This window comes from Pieris rapae, chromosome 2 (genome assembly GCF_905147795.1).
Source record: "Pieris rapae chromosome 2, ilPieRapa1.1, whole genome shotgun sequence".
Lineage (NCBI taxonomy): Eukaryota > Metazoa > Arthropoda > Insecta > Lepidoptera > Pieridae > Pieris > Pieris rapae.
The window spans coordinates 11,819,129-11,840,034 of record NC_059510.1 but is presented as its reverse complement, the minus strand read 5'-3'; the positions used below and the strand labels follow the sequence as shown (position 1 = coordinate 11,840,034).

At 54.6% G+C, this 20,906-nt stretch overlaps 1 protein-coding gene across 3 annotated transcripts in view; it reads left to right on the top strand.

Annotated features, from left to right (window-relative positions):
* Nucleotides 1–20,263, top strand: part of LOC110999146 (E3 ubiquitin-protein ligase UBR4) — a 30,019-nt gene extending 9,756 nt beyond the window's left edge. The window contains exons 27-86 of one of the 3 annotated variants that reach the window (XM_022268069.2): nt 27–91; nt 163–313; nt 384–545; nt 631–782; nt 870–976; nt 1,056–1,270; nt 1,343–1,713; nt 1,791–1,955; nt 2,152–2,346; nt 2,428–2,612; nt 2,691–2,852; nt 2,943–3,075; nt 3,149–3,345; nt 3,416–3,658; nt 3,730–3,877; nt 3,949–4,082; nt 4,157–4,312; nt 4,384–4,470; nt 4,540–4,782; nt 4,850–5,030; nt 6,343–6,557; nt 6,635–6,782; nt 6,867–7,016; nt 7,090–7,264; nt 7,344–7,489; nt 7,561–7,733; nt 7,808–8,078; nt 8,161–8,337; nt 8,410–8,508; nt 8,577–8,736; nt 8,810–9,302; nt 9,380–9,483; nt 9,551–9,695; nt 9,771–9,962; nt 10,036–10,345; nt 10,420–10,519; nt 13,252–13,471; nt 13,551–13,741; nt 13,821–13,927; nt 13,994–14,154; nt 14,241–14,381; nt 14,455–14,555; nt 14,629–14,738; nt 14,814–15,310; nt 15,385–15,466; nt 15,544–15,681; nt 15,761–15,958; nt 16,026–16,216; nt 16,300–16,488; nt 16,586–16,754; nt 16,830–17,065; nt 17,145–17,265; nt 17,894–18,168; nt 18,250–18,384; nt 18,455–18,613; nt 18,695–18,877; nt 18,948–19,226; nt 19,305–19,480; nt 19,547–19,874; nt 19,938–20,263. In XM_022268069.2, coding sequence (XP_022123761.2) covers nt 27–91; nt 163–313; nt 384–545; nt 631–782; nt 870–976; nt 1,056–1,270; nt 1,343–1,713; nt 1,791–1,955; nt 2,152–2,346; nt 2,428–2,612; nt 2,691–2,852; nt 2,943–3,075; nt 3,149–3,345; nt 3,416–3,658; nt 3,730–3,877; nt 3,949–4,082; nt 4,157–4,312; nt 4,384–4,470; nt 4,540–4,782; nt 4,850–5,030; nt 6,343–6,557; nt 6,635–6,782; nt 6,867–7,016; nt 7,090–7,264; nt 7,344–7,489; nt 7,561–7,733; nt 7,808–8,078; nt 8,161–8,337; nt 8,410–8,508; nt 8,577–8,736; nt 8,810–9,302; nt 9,380–9,483; nt 9,551–9,695; nt 9,771–9,962; nt 10,036–10,345; nt 10,420–10,519; nt 13,252–13,471; nt 13,551–13,741; nt 13,821–13,927; nt 13,994–14,154; nt 14,241–14,381; nt 14,455–14,555; nt 14,629–14,738; nt 14,814–15,310; nt 15,385–15,466; nt 15,544–15,681; nt 15,761–15,958; nt 16,026–16,216; nt 16,300–16,488; nt 16,586–16,754; nt 16,830–17,065; nt 17,145–17,265; nt 17,894–18,168; nt 18,250–18,384; nt 18,455–18,613; nt 18,695–18,877; nt 18,948–19,226; nt 19,305–19,480; nt 19,547–19,874; nt 19,938–20,159 — 11,119 coding nt within the window. In that variant the 3' untranslated portion in view covers nt 20,160–20,263. Of the gene's footprint in view, nt 1–26; nt 92–162; nt 314–383; nt 546–630; nt 783–869; nt 977–1,055; nt 1,271–1,342; nt 1,714–1,790; nt 1,956–2,151; nt 2,347–2,427; nt 2,613–2,690; nt 2,853–2,942; nt 3,076–3,148; nt 3,346–3,415; nt 3,659–3,729; nt 3,878–3,948; nt 4,083–4,156; nt 4,313–4,383; nt 4,471–4,539; nt 4,783–4,849; nt 5,031–6,342; nt 6,558–6,634; nt 6,783–6,866; nt 7,017–7,089; nt 7,265–7,343; nt 7,490–7,560; nt 7,734–7,807; nt 8,079–8,160; nt 8,338–8,409; nt 8,509–8,576; nt 8,737–8,809; nt 9,303–9,379; nt 9,484–9,550; nt 9,963–10,035; nt 10,346–10,419; nt 10,520–13,251; nt 13,472–13,550; nt 13,742–13,820; nt 14,155–14,240; nt 14,382–14,454; nt 14,556–14,628; nt 14,739–14,813; nt 15,311–15,384; nt 15,467–15,543; nt 15,682–15,760; nt 15,959–16,025; nt 16,217–16,299; nt 16,489–16,585; nt 16,755–16,829; nt 17,066–17,144; nt 17,266–17,893; nt 18,169–18,249; nt 18,385–18,454; nt 18,614–18,694; nt 18,878–18,947; nt 19,227–19,304; nt 19,481–19,546; nt 19,875–19,937 lie in introns of all 3 variants that reach the window. The other 2 variants (XM_045631957.1, XM_045631960.1) reach the window with 2 other exon arrangements.
* Nucleotides 20,264–20,906: the final 643 nt, after the last annotated feature.

Sequence of the window (20,906 nt, the reverse complement as noted above, 5' to 3'; positions counted from 1 at the left end):
TTAATATAGCCGCATTGTGTTTTCAGTGTCGCGGCGACTCCGGCTCCGGGGGCTCAATCGGAGACAAACGCCCAACAATCTGGAAATTCAGGTGAGTCGGTCTCCTTTTCGTATATGTACGTGGTCTTTCTCGTCACTCACGGATTCGATGTCGTTGCGCAGAGACGTGCAGCTGGTCGGACTGCAGCAAGGACAGCGCCGGGGCAACCGGGGGGGGCGCGGCGGCGTCCCGCGTCGAGGCGAGTTCGCCCGTGGGTGAGGGCGCCCACGCCGCCCTTCTAACGGCTCTCTGCAAGCACGTCGTACTGCACTGGTGAGTAGATGACAGGGGTTCGGCTCGGGACGTGAATGCTCGCTCGTTCTAATGGCGTTTGGCTTTTCAGCGAAGAGGAGGCGAGCGAGCGCCTGCTGGTGACTCTGATCGAAGTCAGCGGCGAGGGCTGTCCTCCTCCGCTGCTTCGAGAGATGTGCCGTCTCGCGGACTCGCACTCGGGCACGCTGCACGAGCTACTCTTTCCGGCCGCGCTGGCGTGGCTCTCCTCCTGGTAACGTTTCAATCTCGCTATTCGTCACGTCCATCATTAACACGACAGTATTCTGATCTAAAAATCGTTACGATACATTCCTCAGCGTCGAAAGTCTCGGCAGCCCCGAGGTGCTGGAGAAGTTAGAGGAGGGCACGATCGACAACGACAAGACGACGCAGCAGATAGAGTCCGCGTGTACGTTGCTGTCGTACTTGGGTGACGCCTTGCACGCCATCGGCGCCCCGCCCTCGCACGGTAAGATCGCGACGTGATCGTGAACGTTTGCGTAATTCGTGTCCAGTCAGCGAGACGTGCGTACATGAACATGAACGTATCTTCCAGCGTGGCGATCGGTCAGCCCGACGTGGGAATCTCCTTCCGACCTCGGCTTCGACTTGGACTACGCCGACGAACAACAGGACGATGACGACACGAGCGCCGACGATTCCGTAAGTGCACGGAACGGAACGGGAGCGGGGATCGCGTCGCCGATTCCCGCGGATTCCTTATCACTTTAACTTTCGCCAGGACGAGGACGCCGTGCTGACCAACAAGCTGTGCACCTTCACGATAACGCAACGCGAGTTCATGAACCAGCACTGGTACCACTGCCACACGTGCAAGATGGTGGACGGCGTCGGAGTGTGCACGGTCTGCGCGAGGGTGTGCCACCGCGGTCACGACATCTCCTACGCCAAGTTCGGAAACTTCTTCTGCGACTGCGGAGCCAAGCCGGACTTCAGGTCTGTATCGATCTCGGTTCGCGCTCGTCTTCTAGTTCGTCACTCGAATGACCCCCGTCTTTTGCGCCCCAGCTGCCAAGCCCTGGTGAAGCGCGAGAAATCTTCGGGCGGCGGCCGAACGGCCGAGGAGGCGCCCCCGGCGCCGTCCCTGCGCCGTCGCCCATCCAGCCCAACGCCCGCCGCCCTGCTGTCCCCGCCGAGGAGGCCCGTGCTGGCTCATAACATTCAGGGTTGCCGAAGCTTCCTGGCGAGCTACGGAAAGTGGGAGTGGTGCCTCGAGCGCGTGCGCACGCTGCTGTGCGCGCTGGCGGGCCCCGTGCGCGCTGCGTGCGAGCGAACGGCCGCGGTCGGAGCGCACGGCCGGGCGCAGAGGGCGCTGGCGCAACTCCACCTGGGCGAGAAGAAGTTCTCGCACACGGACTCGCTAATGCTGCCCACCCTAGGTACGACTCCGCCCTCTGACTCTCGCGATCGGCGATCTCGGAGAACGGTCTGACTGAAAGTTGGCTCTATCCGACAGGTTCTCAAGAAGGCGCCTTCGAAAACGTGCGAATGTCGTACACGGGAGAGAACGGTCAGACCATCAGGCAGCTGATATCGGCGCACAAGCTGCGTCGCGTGGCCATGTGCTGTTTGGCTTCGCCGCAGGGCCGAAGGCAGCACCTGGCCGTTTCGCACGAGAAAGGTGACGATTTATTTATGTATTTATTCGGAAACCAAACAGACACATCCTTATAATAAAAACAAAGTCAAAATAAAACACAATACAAACACACTGGATGCATCCACGACAGGTTACACTTATACAAGAAGATTCTCGAACATTTCGTGACGATTAGTTGTCGAAGGCCCCTTTCGATAAAATTCTTCGATCCGCACAGGCAAAATAACGGTGCTCCAGCTGTCGGCCCTCCTGAAGCAGGCGGACTCGTCGAAGCACCGGCTGACCCTGACGCGGCTGTCTTCGGCCCCGATCCCGTTCACCGTGCTCAGCCTGAGCGGGAACGCGGCCAACGAGGACCTCTTGGCCGTGTGCGGACTCAAAGAGTGCCACGTGCTCACCTTCAACTCTGGCGGTGAGCGTTTCGTCCGTTCCGATCGATCCAAAGCCAGACGATAGGAAGACAACCAGACAATGACGCCTCTCCCTGACACAGGAGCCGTGGCGGATCATCTGGTCCTGACGACCGACCTGGAGGCGAACAACTACATAATTAAAGCCATCTGGCTGCCGGGCTCCCAGACGCAGCTCGCGCTCGTCACTTCGAACTTCGTCAAGATATTCGATCTCAGCAAGGACCTCGACAGTCCCACGCATTACTTCCTCGTGCCCAGCGGAAAGGTGAGGCTTCGACGATCCGGCTTCTCTTCTACTCCTCGACGGCGGCGTTTGACTATAATCGCTGCGATGTCTTCTCAGGTCCGCGACGTGACGTTCGTGAACCAAGAGGGCGTGATGAACATGCTCTGCATGAGCTCGGCGGGTCACATCTACTGGCAGCCGCTGAGTGAAGAGTCTCTGGCGACACTCGGCACTTTCTACGTCACCAACACCTTGGAAGTGTTGCACCCGGAGATACAGGTATACGGGCGCGCTAACGACTCCGTTAGACGACGCGTCGGAGGAAGAGGCGCGTCTCCGGGCGGAATTAATCGGGGTCTTTGTGTGTAGGACGTCGCGGGACTGGTGGGCGGAGGTGGAGTTTCTATTTACTACTCGCACACTCTGAAGATGCTCTTCTTCTCGTACGCTCAGGGCAAGAGCTTCCTCGCCCCGCTCAACTCGGTCGAAGAGAGCGTCAAAGGTTTGTACGTTTTCTCCTTTGAGACGCCACGACGGAGTGAAAACTAATAACTAAAACCCTTCTCCACGCCCAGGCACCGCCATGATCACCGTCTACGGCGGAGGGGGTGGCCCCAAAGAGGGCGGGCGCGGCAAGGGCGGCGCGCAGTCTCTGCTGCAGTGGGCCGAAGTGCCCGGACATCCGGGCCTGCTAACGGCTCTCATGCAGGCCTCCAACAACCCCGTCGTGCTCATGCTCACGCCGTCCGGCATTCACGTGCAAGAGATCAAGGTACGACACCGACGCGACGGTGGTCTCCGTCGCCGGAGCGAAACTCGCAATGATCATCCGTCTCCCCCAGGTGGTGCCGGCCAAGGCGAAGATCACCGACATGGTGGCCGTGCGGCACTGGTGCGGCGCCGGCGAGCAGAAGAGCACGTTGATTCTCCTGTGCGAGGACGGTAGCCTGCGCATGTACGCCGCCGATCCCGCCCGGACGGGCTTCTGGCTCTCCGGCGCCGTGCAGCCCGTGCACGCGCCGCGCAGACGCGCCCGCCCCGCGAGGCCCTCGCACGCACACGCCGTGCCCCGAAAACAGCACCAGGTACGCCGCCGCCGTCTCGGCCGCGCCTCGTAAAGCCAGCCCAGCTCTAACGTCGTCGTGTCTCCCGACAGCCGACGCCGAAGACGAGCGACGGAGCTCCCCAGTTCCCGATAGACTTCTTCGAGCACTGCCACGAGATGAGGGACGCCGAGTTCGGCGGCAACGACCTCCTGCAGGTCTACAACACGGCGCAGATCAAGCATCGGCTGAACACCACCGGTACTGCACCGTCGTCCTCCGGCCTCTCTCATAAGTATCGGTGCACTCTTTTAGAGGGACAACTCTTTCAGGCCTCTACGTCGTGTCGACCAAGATGAGCGGCTTCACAATGGAAGTCACCAACTCCGACCCGAACTCGGTCATCTGCGGAATTCGGGTCTTGCTCGGCAGCCAGGACGTCGCCAGGACGCCGACTTACGTCGAAGTAATGGCCGATACCTTCGTCCCGATCGAGGCTCGGGCTAGCCGTTGACTCACACCTTCCTCGTCCCGTTTCAGATCTACGGGAGAGCAGTCCCGACTATGGTGGTTCGCAATCGATGGTTCGACGTTCCTCTCTCGAGAGAGGAGTCGCTGCAGTCCGACAAAAAGCTCTGCATCGTCTTCGGGCCCTCGCAAGATCCGGACGGCGTCACCATGGTGGATTCCGTCAAGGTGGGCTGGCGCGGGTCGACGAACGCTTTCGATGCGGTGGAAATTCACAAATAACGGCGATTCTTTTGCAGATCTACGGAAAGAACAAGGAGCAGTTCGGTTGGCCGGAGGAGAACGAAGACCCGGCCGCCTGTCAGTCTTCCGGCAGAGTGCCTCAGGTGCGTAAATCGTTCGCGATACTTTCGCGTGTCTCGCGTCTCGTCCGCTCACCGTTCGCGTTCGTGCAGGAAGCCGAGGGCGCGACGGGCGGCGGCGACGGGCCCGGTGCCGTGGAGCGTCTGGCGTGCTCGGCTCTGGAGGCGCTGGAGCTGAGCGCCGGCGCGGCCGTCCGCTCGGGCGCCGCGGCGGGGGCCGACGCCGCCGCGGACGCCGCCGAGAGCCTGCTGTGCGTGCCCGCCTCGCCGACGCTGCACGCGAGAGCCCAGTGCCTCCTCCGCGCCGTCTACCAGGGCGACTATCATCAGCGCAAGGTGGGTGCGAGCGAGCCGAGTCGGCCTCCGTCCGCTCTTTCCGCTGCTGACGTTCGGCTGTCTTCAGGACCGGGCCGTCCTGCGGTACGTGTGCGCCTCCCTGCGGGAGCTGCGCGACGCGACGGACGCCCGCAACGTGGACCCCGAGGCGTACTTCCGCCTCGTGCTGCTCGCCCGCTCCGTGGCCGTCGCGCGTCCGCACAACTTGGTCCGATTCACGCCTCCGACGCCCGGGAAGCCCGCCGACGGTAATTTCTTTCTTCGACGTTTAATTAGTGGATTTAATGTAGAATTCCCCTCGAGGGAAAAGTGAGACGCAACGAGGCCATCCAACCTCGAAAACTATATGTCTATATGTCTCGTATATATGTATATACATTTGAGTCCTAAGACAGATTAAAGTGCAGAGCAAAAAGTGGGTCAGAAACGGAACCATCTATTCAAAAGTCAAAAATCATTTATTCATGTCTAAGATCCTCCATCAGCAGGAGGCATGGTGTATATGGTGTTACCTCTTTATACGAGAGCATGGATCGTTTAAATATTTTTCAGTTTCACTTTAATAAATTAAATTTTAGGTCGGTTAAGTAAAATTTATTTTTTTAATTAAGATTTAAATTTATTTATTAACAATATTTGTATTTCACTAGGGATTTTGTTGAAAACGACAACATATACAATTGACTTGGAACAGTATTTCAAAATGCACATTCTAATAACGACCGCGGCTTTCGTCACATCAAAATCGTCAGGTTTCGTTTTTTTAGGTTTTAAAAACATTTTTCCATCGGAAAGTAGAGATTTAAACGAACAGAGAGCACACAATTCGATTCTCGGTGTATAATATAAAACTTCTGCCTTGTTACAACAATAATTATATTTATTTCCATTATATACTTCTTATACTTAATTTAGATCGTTTTAAGACGACTCGTCATTCTGTTCGTAACTGTCGGCATCGAATCAATCAACTTACCTACATCTCGTAAAACATATTAAACAAATACAAGCAAATAATCAATACTGTAAATTATAAAAATTAAATATAAACATAATAAAATTGTAAAATAATACCATATCATCATAAATTTGTTACATCGTGAATCAAGTACAATCATCAAATAAAGTAGCTTGTAAATTGAATATAAATATTATTTAAAAATAAACGCGATTTAAATAATAAATTTGTAAAATAATAATAAGTACTAAGTCATAAATTTATTACAAACTGATATTTTGATGGGTGAATTTTCTTTTGAAAAATAGCGTGCGCTTTCGATATTAATTCAAAATAAGGTGAAAAAATAAATATTTCAAATCAAATAAATATCAGCGTATCGAGGACATAAAAAGGTAAGTTTTTTTGTTAAAGTATAAAACATGTGAAAAAGTGTAAAACAAAAGCTTTCGATCTTTTTATTTTCGCCATTACTTTTCCAATGATTTTCCAAATTTTTTTTCACTTTTTATTCTTTTTAAAGGCTTCTCAAACCCTGGTCTAAAAACTAACATATCGTATGACTATCTATATTGACGTTTTACCGACTCGTGCATTTAAAGGCGACTGGTCCGCCCTGTGGAAGGCAGACGGGTCGGGCGACGAGCCGCACGCGTGCGCTTTGCTCGTGAGCGTGCTCTGGAAGTTGGCGGCCTGCAGGAGCCAGGCGCGAGGCCCCCCCGGCATCCTGTCTTACGGCCTCAGGCACACCGAGCACACGCTGCACGCCCTGGCCGACATCATACACGCCTTCCAACTCAACTCCGACCCGGAGTGTGTGAGTACAGACGGAGGAGCTTTTGAACTTTCAATTGTCCGCCTTTTCCGACACTCTATTTGAAATGAAATTCCCAGGTCGAATTCGGCAATCAAATCTATCTGTCGCTCCTCCTCGCCGAAGACCAGAACATCAGCTTCGGCGCGAAGGCGGCTCTCGTGCGAGTGCTGCGACCTCGGGTGAAGAGGCGACGCGTCTACATTCCGTCTCCGCCGAACACACCGGGTGAGTTTCGACCGAAACCGCCGCCCGCCTCGCGACGAGAGAACTCGCTTCGTATCGGGCAATGCGTCAGCGTCGTGTCCCCAGGAGCCGGCTCGTCGACGAACGCGGGTCGCGCGAGCGGCTCGGCGTCCGAGGTCGCGGCTTCGGAGCCCGAACTCGGCGCTCGGCGGGAACCTCGATACGTGGACGTCGACGACTCGCTCGAACCGATGGTGCTGCTCGCGCCCGACGGAGGTGCGTCTCTCACTTGATCGCGTCTGTCCCCTGTCCTATCTCGAACACGAATGACTATATTTCGACTCGGCAGGTCTCGAGGCGCTGCTCGACATTCCGGCCGATGCGGACGACGAGACAATGGTGGAGCTGGCCATCGCGCTGTCGCTGCAAGAGCAGGAACAGCCGCGGAGACAGCAGCCGCACACGCCCACGGCGCCGCCGCCGCCGGCGCCCGGCTTCAGCGACGCCAATGCCTCGCCAAACGGGTGAGGGACCGTCTCCCGCTTCGCCGTATACGTTTCGATCATTACGACCTATATTAAACGATCAAATACATCTTCGCAGCTCGGACGACGAAGGCAGCACTGCGGCGACGGACGGCAGCACCCTGCGGACGTCGCCGGCCGAGGCCGCGGGGTCGGCCGGCGAGGAGAGCGGCGGTTCCGGCGCCGACAGCATCGGTGGAGTTTCCGGCCGCAGCAGCGTCTACGGTGAGCGCGAGTCCCCGTAGAGTGAGTCGGCGCGTTCGGGCGAGGCCTTCTGACTTCGTCTCTCTCCCCAGCCGGGCCTTCGACTTCGTCGTCGCAGCCGGTGGCGTCCTCGTCCCGCGGCCTCGAAGCGGAGAGCGAGACGCGCAAACTCCACGCGCTGCGCCTGTCTCTGCTGTCCGCCGCGCTGGATGCTCTGCCGTCCCTCAGGAACTTACCTGGAGTCAGAGCCATTCCGTTTGTGCAAGTGAGTAGCTTTACGACTTACATTTCCACTAATACTACTAATAATACATACTCTCAATCCGGCCATATCCTTAGGTGGTGCTGATGCTAGCCGGTGACTTGGATTCCAGCGTCGAAGGTGACAGAGCGCTCCTGGATCTCCTGCTGGAGGTTCTGATCGGCGAGCTGGACATTCAGAGCGAGGAGCCCTCCGTCGAAGATCGAGATGCGAGACGAGATTTCCAGTTGGCCATCGCCAGGTTGGAGACACTGGTCTCGGAACCGGACACCGCGGACGAAAGCACCCCGCCCGTCTACGAGAGGACCAATCGCAGAGAGCTGCAGCTCGTCATCATGAGACTGTTGAGTGAGTTACGTTCAGTCGTACGCGCGACGTGTGCCACTTGGGGCAATATTCAGGCGCGTAGTAACGTGTGGTTCCTATGCAGGCGTGCTCATGAGCCGCTGGAAGACGTGCGGGTCCCGCGAGCACGCGCTGAGCACGTCGTGCGCGGCGCACGTGTCGCGATTGGCCGCGGCCGCCTTCGTGCGCGCCGGCGCCCCCGGCCACTGCTACGGCGTGCTGGCTGCGCTGCTGCCCTACTGGCGGCAGAAGAGCAACAGCAGTGAGTAAACGGTTTTCTTCAGCGGTCGTTCTCGCCGGTACGTTGCCTAAATAACGGCTCGGTTCTGTTCAGACGCGGCCGCCACGACTCCTACGCGACAGCTTCTCAAACCTCAACCGCCGCAGCCGCTGCCCGACATGCAGCCGTTCTTCGTCAAGGAGTACGTCAAGAGTGAGTAGATTTTCACGCGCGAGTCCCTTTCAAACGTTCCGATGAAATCGAACGGTTCATTTCGGCAGGTCACGTCCTGGACGTATTCGATAACTACCCGCAGCTTTTGATGGAAATGGCGGTTCGTCTTCCGTACCAGATCCACAAGCACTGCGATCCCTCGCATTTCGATTCCCGATGGCGCACTCTTCTCTGCGAGTACATGATGAATCCTCAGACGCCCCTCAGGTGGGTCGACCGATGCGGTACCTCGGCGTGCGTTCCGGGCTTTGCTATCTCTGATTCGATGATGAATTCCCAGGAAACAAGTACGCAAGCTCCTGCTGCTCCTGTGCGACACTCGGGAACGCTATCGTCAGATTCGCGACGTGCACGCCCTCGACACGCACTTGAACGCCGCGCGGGCGCTGCTGGCCACGGACCCGGCCTACGACAAGCTCGTTCGGCTCATGGAGCATCTCAAGGCGTGCGTGGAGATCGTGACCCCTCGCACGGGCAACTGGCAGCACGCGTGCCGCTCGGAGCGGCGCGAGACCCTGCCGTGGCTGCTGGGTGCCGCCAGACGCCTGCACCCGCACGTGGCGCCCACGGTGCTACAGCTGCTGCAGGCGGCTCTGTGCCCGCCCGGCGCTCAGCCCGCTGCCCAACCGACCCAGGCCGGCGCCAAAGATGCCAAGGCGCAGCCCGAGTGGCCTAAGCGCGAGCGCAGCGCCGACAGCGACGGCTACGTGTCGGACGCCTCCAAGTTTCAAGAGCAGAGAGTGCCCGACCTCGTGGCCCAGATACACAAACAGGTATTCCAGGTATTCCAGGCCTTCGGCGCGGCCGCGGAGCCGCCGTTCGGAAGGTGCTCATTTGAGTTTATTTGCAGGTGTCTCAAGAAGAATTGAAACTGTTCGTGAAGGCCTTCCTTCTGGAGACGAATTCGACTGCGGTTCGGTGGCAAGCGCACGCGTTGCTGTTGGCCATTTACAAGTAAGTCGAAGTAAATATTTATTGGATTGATTCGAACCGCGGGAACTTCACGTGACGTCGTTTGCAGCAACTCCTCTCCGAATAAACAAGCATCTCTGGTGGCGCTGCTCTGGAGTCTGTGGCCCACGCTGCCGCAGTACGGACGCAAAGCGGCGCAGTTCGTCGACCTGCTCGGCTACTTCACGCTGAAGACGTCGAAGGTCGACAGCTCGGTGAGTGGAGGGTTTACTCACTGTGCGACGGGATGGCTTTTTCCGTTTTCGTCAACTAAAATGCGACTCGTACAGGAGTACATCGGCAGCGCGGTGGACCTCCTGCGCAACCAGAACCGTCTGTTGACGTCCCACGGGAACTCGGCTCTGTACGCGTCTCTGGGAGCGTACGTGGAGCTCGAGGGCTACTACCTGGAGTCGGAGCCCTGTCTCGTGTGCAACAACCCGGAAGTGCCCATGGCCACCATCAAGCTGCCCACGATAAAGGTCTGTCGCGTCTCACGCTCTCGCACCATTCACGCGACGGCCTCCGAGGACTCATCTCGACAACCGTCCGCAGATCGACTCCAAGTTCACGACGACGACGCAGATCGTGAAGCTCGTGAGCAGCCACACGATCAGCCGCATCAGCCTGCGCGTCGGAGACATCAAGCGGAGCAAGATGGTGCGCGGCATCAACTTCTACTACAACAACCGCACCGTGCAGGCCGTGCAAGAGCTGAAGAACAAACCTGGCATGTGGCACAAGGCCAAGCGCGTCCAGTTGCAATCCGGACAGACCGAAGTGCGGGTGGATTTCCCGCTGCCGATAGTCGCCTGCAACCTCATGATGGAGTACGCCGACTTCTACGAGAACCAGCAGGCCACCGGTTCGTGCGAACCTTTTCCGACTTTAAGCCTCACCGAATGCACATGTCAAGCTCACGTGACCGTCTGCTCGCAGGTGAATCTCTTCAGTGTCCTCGCTGCTCGCAGTCGGTGCCCGCCAATCCCGGGGTTTGCGCCAATTGTGGCGAAAACGTCTTCCAATGTCACAAGTGCCGGTAAGATTTCCTTTCTCACTTTTACCAACTCGTTTTAGTCTTACTCCATTCCTCAGCAAGCGGCAGAGGGCGAGAGTAGCTCCTCGTCAGTCTCCATTTTTCCTTTCGCATACTCTTTGTATATCAAGGCAACACTGTTTTAAAATAACACTCTAGGGGCAAAACAGACTAGTAACACATCAGTTACGGTTGACTGAAATCGATTTTGACATGAGGACCTGACAATCGACTTTTTTATGTTGTTAGTAGAGACTAACCAATAGAAAAGTAGAAAATATACGGTTTGTTTACATGCAGTGTAATTTCTATATAACGACACTGAAGGCACAGTGCATTTTATATTTCAGACAAGTCTTAGTAATAATGTACACAAAAAGAATCTTATTTGAACACTATTGCGTATAGTCTGTTATTTTTCTCTGATGTCTTTTGCTGCACCAGTAATTTTCCAAGTCCCGCTTTAGAAGAAGCTACAGCATCTCTAAACATTGCAAAATAACAATCACATGCGCCTCCACCTCCACCGCCTCTCTATTTATCTGCACGTACAATGCAAGATCACTTCTTTCAAATCGGAGACTTATTGAGTTTAAAGAAGCTATATCAAATATAAAGAATGATATCATCACGCTCTGAGATTCGTAGAATTGGAAACAATATACTGGAAGACCAACAACATATTTCTTGTGACTGCGGCCAAACTAAAGGTTTATATGGCATTGGTTTTCTAATAAACGAAGAATTTGTTAGTTTTATAGCAATTTCAGAACGAGTATGTGTCCTAAATTTAGTCTTAGTACACGCACATAATATGTATTTCAATAATTGAAGCATATTCTCCTACTGGCGATGCCAATGATACAGAGATAGTTCTACGACCAACTCCACGCACCACCACCACATTTATGCTATGTGTGTACACGCGTTAGAAGTTCTACTTCTTTGGCGTATGAAAAAATAACTAATGCAGTAGTGATTAACGATAAATAAATTATTAAGTAAAAACTATCAACGTCGTATATGTAATTGATTTAAAAACAACAAAATAATATTTATTTTTTCACACTGTTTAATTGTACTGTTACCAAACACGTGTTCTAAATATAAAAATACTAGAATATACAACTTGAACATAGTTATCGATTTCCATGCCACCTAAACCTAACAACTTTACGATGTCGAATTTAGGTGTTGGTGTGCGCGCGCATCGTAAAAATTCACGCTCATCATTTTTCTCCATCGCGCCAAAAAAAGTACATATAACTTCAATAAATTTACTAATATTAAAGTATTATGTAATCTTACTTAATCATGCGACTTCCGTTCGTCTTGCCCGATCACACTTTTCGTAACGCTTACCTCTCCTGCCATATTTATAACAGTACGTCAAAGGATAACTGGACGGATCGGTAAAGATAAAATTTTATTTTATTAAAGGTTTACTAAACCTTGAATTAGTAGGCAGTGATGCCAGCTAAAGATATAAAATAAAGTACTTAAAATTTATTTGATATATTGTTCGTGATATTGAAATATTCATTTTTGTATTGATAATAAAAACTCGGTCTAATCTCTCAGGATCAGGAACCGGTAGGAAACTTAGACCTTTTACTGATATGTTTAGTCGCATGAGCTTAGATTTAACAAATGAATCAAAGTTGGAATAGTATATTTCATTACAAGTGCGGAAAGCCTGTCATTGCAACGAGTTCCGACGAATGTCTACCCGAGCCGAGGCGCAGCCGAAGGTGAGGGTTGACAGTCGGGACAAGTTTCAATGACGGTTCCGCACGTGTACTGAACGACTATTTTTAATACAGTTGCGAGAAAATAAAGCAATTTAATTAAACTATTTGCTTTTTTTCTATTCTCTCTACGGAATAAATTCGTTGCACGAAGATATGTAGCGACTTATATGTTTCCGGTAAATTGTTCTCCGAAGCATTTTATGCAATTATACTGCGTTCGGGTGGTATTCATTCAAATAAAATATCGTCGAAATTACTCATTTTGTGCAACAAATAACTCAACTCGAAAGAACATTTTTGGAAAATGGCGCCAACCGCAAAGAATATGAGCAAAGCTTGTTTTTTCTTTTCTTCACCCATTCTGGGTAGGCAAAGGGAACTTGGCCCATACAGCCAATTCTTCAGTAGACTATTTTTATTGAAAGAAAACCAAATCTAACTCATTGAGTCTAATCATTAAATCTGATATTTAAACAAATAGTAGCTTCTTTTTAAAATATTTGCATGAATCATAAAAACTTCTGTGTTTTTTTTTAGTAAAAACTTCATGGTTAGTTTTTTCTTTTTAATATTTTTTTATTGATATGAAATATAACAAACCTAACCTAACTTATTGAATCCAATTATTAGTAAACTTTTTAAAAATACGTATTTGCATATATTATAAAATTCTTTTTAATATTTTTTTAATTGATATGAAATGAAAAGAAACCTAATCGAACTTATTGAATCCAATTATTATAATATTTAGAAATCATATATCATAAAAACTCCTATGAATCTTTTTAATAAAACCTTCGTGGTTGGTTTTTTCTTGTTAATACACATTGTTTTGACAGTTGGCAAAGAAAACGCACGAGTGCGGGAATGGCAAAGAAAAAGCACGAGTGTGTAATAGCCCTCTTTCCGAACGCTATACCTCCCTGCAATATGCCACTTTTTAAGCAACTGTATTAAAAATAATTTTACACCTTGATATTTCAGGGCAATAAACTATGACGAGAAAGATCCGTTCTTGTGTCACGCGTGCGGCTTCTGCAAGTACGCCAAGTTCGACTACACTCTGATCGCGAGACCCTGCTGCGTCGTCGATTCCATCGAGAACGATGAGGAGCGGAAGAAGACCGTGCAGACAATCGGCACTCTGTTGGACAAGGCCGACCGCGTCTACCGCCAGCTGATCGCCAACAAGCCCCAATTGGAGGTGAGTCACCGCTTCGTCGAACCGCATCGGTTCTCGAGAAGACAGGAATCCTGAAGAGAACCTTCCCTCTGCTCCGTAGTCGCTGGTGCACAAGATAAGCGAGCACCGCGTGGACGGTCGGCCGGACGAGAACAGCAATACGGCGACCGCGGCCCTGGGAGGGGGTCAGGTCAACCGCGTCATCCAGGCGCTCGCGCACAAGTACTGCGTCGAGAGCAAGGGGCACTTCGAGGACCTCTCCAAGATCATCCAGAAGGTGCTGGCCTGCAGGTGAGGCGTCGCTCCACACTCGTCGCTCACCCGTCGGTCACCTCTCGTCACGTTTATCTCGTTCTTCGTCCTTCCGCAGGAAAGAATTGGTCGCGTACGACAAAGCTCAGAGCGAACGGCAAAACGGCGAGGCGTCGCCCGCGTACTCCGTGCTCGCGCAGAACTACGACGGCGACCTCGCCAAGGGTAAGCCATCGCTCGATTCGCGCCAGAGTTCGCACGTCAGTCGTCTGACGCCGTCCCCGTTCGCAGAGAGCGGCGGCTCGTGCTACGGGTGCTCGCTGTGTACGGCGGAGCACTGCCTGACCCTGCTGCGGGCGCTGGCGTCGCAGCCTGACAAGAGAGCCGCCCTGTGCGGCGCCGGCCTCGTGCACGAGCTCGTGCATCACAATCTGCACCGCGGCACGCCGCAGGTACCGTCCGTTGCTTCCGTTTGTCGCTTCCGTCGACAGCGATAGAGCGATTCCGTCGGATAACACGCGCCTCTCGCCTTCCACAGAGCCAGGAAGAGGTGCGCGCCTTGATCTGCCTGGTGACGCGTGACAACTTGGCGGCGACGGAACGCCTGTGCACTCTGCTGACGCAGCGCATCACTCTGTCGCTCGTGGGACACGCCGCCTCGCAGGACCACAACAACTCCGTAAGGATTTTCCATCGCTTCGGACGTACGATCGTTCGTCTCGCGGGATGACTTGACTTTTTACCCTCGTCAGGTGCGGCCTCTGGTTCTCCTCCTGGGATCGCTGGTCAAGGTCCAGGACTCGATCGAATGTTGGGAGGTGAGGCTCCGATGCGTCGTGAAGCTGTGGGTCTGGTGAGTCGGCGCCCGAGTCGTAAATTTAATTTCCCCCGACGGGTCACGTTTAACAACATCGACACTCGAGCAGGTGCTGCCCGAAAGTGAGCGAAGTGGCAGGGATCCCGCCGGCCGCCCACTACATCCTCAAGGACGAGGCGTTGGCCGACATGCCCGGCATCAACACCTGCTCGCCCAACTGTGAGTGTTTCGCGTCTCAGCAGTCGTCGCTCAATCTTCGCATGTGTTTAATGGAGCGTGCGCTTCTCTCGCCAGCTCACCAATTCGCCCTCCAACAAGTGGCCCTGCCTTGCCTCCGCTACATGCAAGAGCTGATGGCTCCACTCGTCGCCACGCCGTCTCCCGCCCCGTCCGCCCTCTCAGCCGCGGCCACTGCGACCACCGCGACGGACGACCTAGTCGAGGAAGTCAAGGAGGGAGACGAGCCGCATAATCGGACGGGCGACCTCGTCGTCGACCTGGCGGCGTGGCTGGCCGGCCGAGTGTCGCAGAAGGAGTGGCGTAGCCTGGCCGCCCCGGAAGCCGCGCCGCCCGCCGACTGCGAGCTTCCGCCGAGGGACCTGCGCCTGGCGCGCGAGTCCGTCGGCCGTTGGAGGCGCCGGGTGCTGCTCGGCCGCGGCATGCGGCGTGTCAGCCTATCGGACGGTGGCTGGCTGCGCCCCGTCATGTTCGACCCCAGCTCCCGCATCGCGAGAGACACCGCCTGCCGAGTCGTCGCCTCGCTCTGCGACTCCTACGAGCGGACCAAGGCGGTGAGTTCCCCTCGCCGCGGCGACTGCGACCGCATCGAAGCGGGACCGGTTAGCTAATTGTCGTTTCCTCGTAGGTGCTGATCCTGTTGACGAGCTTCCTGCCCGAAGTGGGTGCGGCGGGGGAGGCGAGCGAGCAGTTCCTTCAGCTGTATCAGCGTACGTACTTCGCTTTCGTTTACTCGCAGCCGGGTTCGTTGGATCGCTTGTCAAACTTAACTTCATAAATTCTTCAGGTCTAGCCGCGAAGAGCCCGTGGAAGCAGTTCCTGGCGCTGCGGGGCGTGCTGCAGCAGATAGCGGATCTCATGACTGACGAGATCGAGCAGCTGCACCGCCTCGAGGAGACCACGCTCACCTCGGACCTCGCTCAAGGTGCCTTTTTCGTCTTCGTGGTTTCCGCTTAAATAATACTTTCTCGATTTTATGAATATAATATTGAGTCATCGTTTAGGATACGCTCTTCAACGTCTCACGGAGTTGTTGGCGATGTTCCTGGAGGAGCCGGGGGCTCGGAGGGCGTACAAAGGCCGGCTGGTGGGAGCCGTCCTCGGGGGCTACCTCTCTCTGCGTAGGCTGGTGGTGCAGAGGACGCGCCTCACGGACGACACGCAGGAGAAGCTGCTGGAGCTCCTCGAGGAGATGACCACCGGTTGGTCGCTCGTTTATTTGGCTTCGTATCTCCTCGATTCGGAGTTTAATTTGTATCGGTCCACCAGGCACCGAAGCGGAGACGGCCGAGTTCATGGCGGTGTGCATAGAGACCGTGCAGAAGTACCCGCTGCACGATTACCGCACTCCGGTGTTCATCTTCGAACGGCTCTGCTCCATCATCTACCCGGAAGAAAACGACGTCGGCGAATTCTTCCTCACTCTGGAGAAGGATCCGCAGCAGGAGGACTTCTTGCAGGTCGGTTCCTCCTCTCGCTCCGTCGATTGGCTTTGCCGAACGAACGGGAGTCGGCGCCCTTTTCACTGCAAGGTTTCTTTCAGGGCCGCATGTTGGGCAACCCGTATTCGTCGGCGGAGCCGGGCATGGGCCCTCTGATGCGCGATGTCAAAAACAAAATCTGCACGGACTGCGAGCTCGTGGCTCTGCTAGAAGATGACAACGGCATGGAGTTGCTCGTCTGCAACAAGATCATGTCCCTGGACCTGCCCGTCAAGGATGTCTTCAAGAAGGTCCGTATTTTTTACACCGAATTCTTTTAAAAACACATGATTGCCAGCGATTACTTAATCATAAATGCTTCCGATATAAAAATGTGTATCATCGAAGGTGTGGTGCACCCTGGGAGAGAGTCTGGAAGCGATGCGCGTCGTGTACCGTATGAGAGGCCTTCTCGGAGACGCCACCGAAGAGTTCGTGGAGACGCTCAGCCAGACCAACGCCGAAGCCGTCGACGACGAGCAGACGTACCGCATGGCCAACGTGCTGGCGGACTGCGGTCGGTACCGGGGACTCTCCCCCTCCCGCTTCGTCACCTCGGCGGACGTAGTAAGCGTCTTCTTTTTCCCTTCAGGCGGCCTGGAGGCGATGCTGCGGCGCTTGGCGGCGATCCAGCGAGTGGGCGGCGCGCGAGCCCTCGTGTCGACCCTGCTGCGCCTGCTGAGTCTGTGTGTGCGTGTGCGCCGTTGCGTGCGCGTGCTGACGAGCACCGAAACGCGCGCTCTGCCCGTCCTCTTGCACGCGCTCACGCTCGCCGCCGCCGAGGAGAAGGACATGCCCAGGGCGGAGCTCGTGCATCAACTGCTCGAGGTGACGCCTCGCGAAAGAGTCCAAGGAACGCGGTTGCCGCCGACGTGGAACTTCTGATCGTGGAATTTTCTCTTTTCAGATAATGGAGCGCATACTCACGGTGGCAGCCAGCGAGAGCTTGGAGTCGTTCCTGCAGTTCTCGCTCACGTTCGGTGGACCGGAACACGTGCAGGCCCTGCTCAACTGTACAGAACTGACAGGTGGCTCATCTCGCTCTTTATATCTACACTACTTTTTATAGCAGGAGCTGTACACCAGAGCTGTATACTATTTGCTGATGACACGACACTTATAATAACAAGAAAAAGTGATCAAGATATTTCAGACATAAATAAGATAAAACCCAAAAACACAAATAGACTTACTTATTATTAGGTAAAACGCCAGATAAATTTTAGAGTTGGAAGGCACATGCTTAAGGGAAACTGATCACCATGCTACGGTATTTGCTGCTAATCATGTATTTGTTTCTTCTATACTTAGACATGGGATTATTGTAGTTTGGGGAAATTCAGACGAAGTAGAACTGGAAAGTGGTTTAGGAAAAACAACTTTTGTTTGTCAATTACGGTTAACAATAATTTACCAAAAGAATTCAAAATTCTTCCGACTGGAGTCTTTGAAACCGACTTGGTATATTACTTTTAGAAATAATGTATCATTAATTAAAAGATTTAACTTTGATAACGTTTGATATGATATGTACGATACAAATGACCCTTTAATCCCATAATATGTGGCAGAATATGGGAACCACAATCACATGACAACATTATTGTCGAGCAATGACTTCGGGTAATAATAAATCGAACGAAACGAAATCCGCAGCGATCCGCAACAATTCCGTGTCTCTCGGCCACCTGATGCGCGTTCTGGCCGCGCTGGTCTACGGCAACGACCTGAAGATGGCGATGCTGGTGGAGCACTTCAAGCCGGCGCTGGAGTTCGAGCGCCTCGACGCCGAACAGTGGGGCGAGCGCGAGTTCCGCATCGAGCTGTTCTGCGCGCTCTGCGCCAACATCGAGAGGAACAGCGTCGGAGGCACGCTCAAAGACTACCTGATCTCGCTCGGCGTCGTCCGCGACGCCTTGGACTACATCGTGGTGAGTCGTCGACTCGAGGTCTGGGTCTTCTAGGTCTTCGTTGTCTCTCCGATCGAAACTCACGAGCGCTCTCATCCGCAGAGACACGCGCCGTGCGTGAAGCCGACGCTGGTCTGCACCGACTCGGACGAGCTGAAGGAGTTCATAAGTCGACCGGCTCTGAAGTTCATCCTGCGATTCCTCACGGGCCTGGCCTCCGACCACGAACCGACTCAGGTGAGGCTTCCGTTCCGCCCGACGTGCGAGCGGTCCGAAGCCGACGACGTCTAATTCCCGACCCGTACAGATGCTGGTGTGCGAGAAGGCGATCCCGATAGTGCACCGGCTCGAGCAGGTGTCCTCCGGGGAACACGTGGGCTCCCTGGCCGAAAACCTCCTCGAGGCGCTCCGGTCGCAGCCGCAGTGCGCCGACAGGGTGCGGCAAGTGCGGGAGTTCACCAGACAGGTACCGCGTCGAGAGAACTCGTCGATCGCGTCTCTCCTAACCGTTCTCGGCTAAAATGCTCGACCCGGTGGGCGTTCACAGGAGAAGAAGCGCCTCGCGATGGCCGTGCGCGAGCGGCAGCTGGGGGCGCTGGGCATGCGCAGCAACGAGCGAGGCCAGGTGACGGCGCAGTGCTCGCTCACGCAGCAGGTGGCCGACCTGGCCGAGGAGGCGGGCGCCGTGTGCTGCATTTGCCGCGAGGGATACAAGTACCAGCCCACGAAGGTGCGCCCGAATCCTTCGCCGCTCGCGCCAGGAGCGCCGTCGCCTCGATGACGAGCGTCTCGCGTTTCAGGTGCTGGGCGTCTACACCTACACGAAGCGCTGCCCCGTGGAGGAGGCCGAGGCGCGCGCGCGCAAGACCCTCGGCTTCACGACGGTCTCGCACTACAACATCGTCCACGTCGAGTGCCACATGGCCGCCGTGAGGCTGCAGCGGGCCAGGGACGAGTGGGAGAGCGCCGCCCTGCAGAACGCCAGCACTCGCTGCAACGGCCTGCTACCGCTGTGGGGACCCAACGTGCCCGAGTCGGCCTTCGCCAGCTGCCTGGCCCGACACACCACCTACCTGCAGGTCGGTCTCCCTCGGACTCCTCGCGACTCCCGTTCGCGCTCCGCTTCACTCCTCTCTTGACCGCGAACCTCTGCGCAGGAGTGCACGGGCCACCGCGACATCGGCTACCAGTGCACGGTGCACGACCTGAAGCTGCTGGCGTGGCGCTTCGCTCGCGGCCGCACGTTCCACGATGACACGGGAGGCGGAGGTCCGCTCTCCAACATGCAGCTGCTGCCGGCGCTGCTGCACATGGCGCTCTACGTTATGAACACGTGAGTTCTCGGCCGCCGTCGCCTCGATGTCCCCTACGGAGTCTCTGACGGCGCGCTTCTCCGCAGCACCCGCATGGCGGCCCGCGAGGCCAACGCCGTGGAAGAGTTCCTGTCCTGGGCGCCGGTCAAGCGCCTCGAGTCGGCCCACGAGGCGGAGGGCGCCCTCTACTACGCGACGCTCGCCCTGCTGGTCTGCCCGCCCGCCGAGTGGAGGCGCCGCCGCGTGGAGTTTCTGCGTCGCTTGCTGATCACGGGACAGGCTCGGAGCGTGTCGGGCGGCGTGCAGCTGCATGCGCTGTCGCCGGAGTGGCGCGTCCCGAGGCCCTGGGCCGACCTCAAGGCCTTCGCCGTGTTCGCCGCCCTCGTCGACCGGCTCTACGGGGTCATGTTCAAGGTGAGTGTCTCCGCGGGCCGTCGCCTTCGGTGCGTCGACGTCCTGACGCCCGTCGCTTTGCAGAACGTGTCGGCGGCCACCGCGGAGCAGTGGCCCGTGAAGCTGGCGGAGTACATCCGAGTGAGCGACGAGGCGAACGCGAAGGCGGCCGAGCGAATCGTGGCGACGCTGACCGACGAGCTCCTGCCCTGCACCTCCTTCGCCGAGTTCTGCGACGCGGCCGGCCTCCTCGAGGACATCCCCGACCCCGACGCGTTCCTGTCCACTCTCTTCGACGAGCTCTGAGAGAGACCCTTCACCCCTCGCTCCTCACCCTTCGTGAGGCCGAATCCTAAATTGTCCGCGTGCTTATATTGTATTCGATTTTATATAATAAACGTTTAGCTTTCGACGATTGTTTCATTTATTGAAGATATGTAGAGTACAAAGGGTGTAAGTTGAATACGTACTACACTAAATCAGGGCAGTGCGTCAGGGCAGCAATCTAGGGCCATTGTGAACAATTTACCAGTAATAAGATATGCTCGATACCTTCTTTTTGCAATTTTAATATTAAAGCCATCTCAAGCTTGTCCTACGCTCTGGTTAGACTACGGACAGGCCTATTACGAAGATATGCCTTGAAACAAGTTCCGTAAGTATTTTTCCAATTCCATACCCACATAGCTTCTAAATCAGTTTCGCGTGACTGACTTTGCTAAAAGTATTGCTAAAGTCAGTATATATTACATCAATCTGGCGCCCACCATTTAATTCCTGACATGATTTGGTTACAAACGAAATGCTATCCTTGACGATCGTCTTAAGATTTCTAAAAAATGAGTCAAATTCTCAATATTTACGGGACGAGACAGATATACAACACTTATTGAAAGTTTCTTTATTACATATTTGATTAATATTTATATGTACGGTAACCCAAAAGTCATCAAGATCCGATTCCTATGTCTTAACTCTGAAAGATTTCGTTGAGTCTGCCAATATAACACATCCTCAAAAGATAAAGATTTCTTTATTCGTTAAGCAAGACAA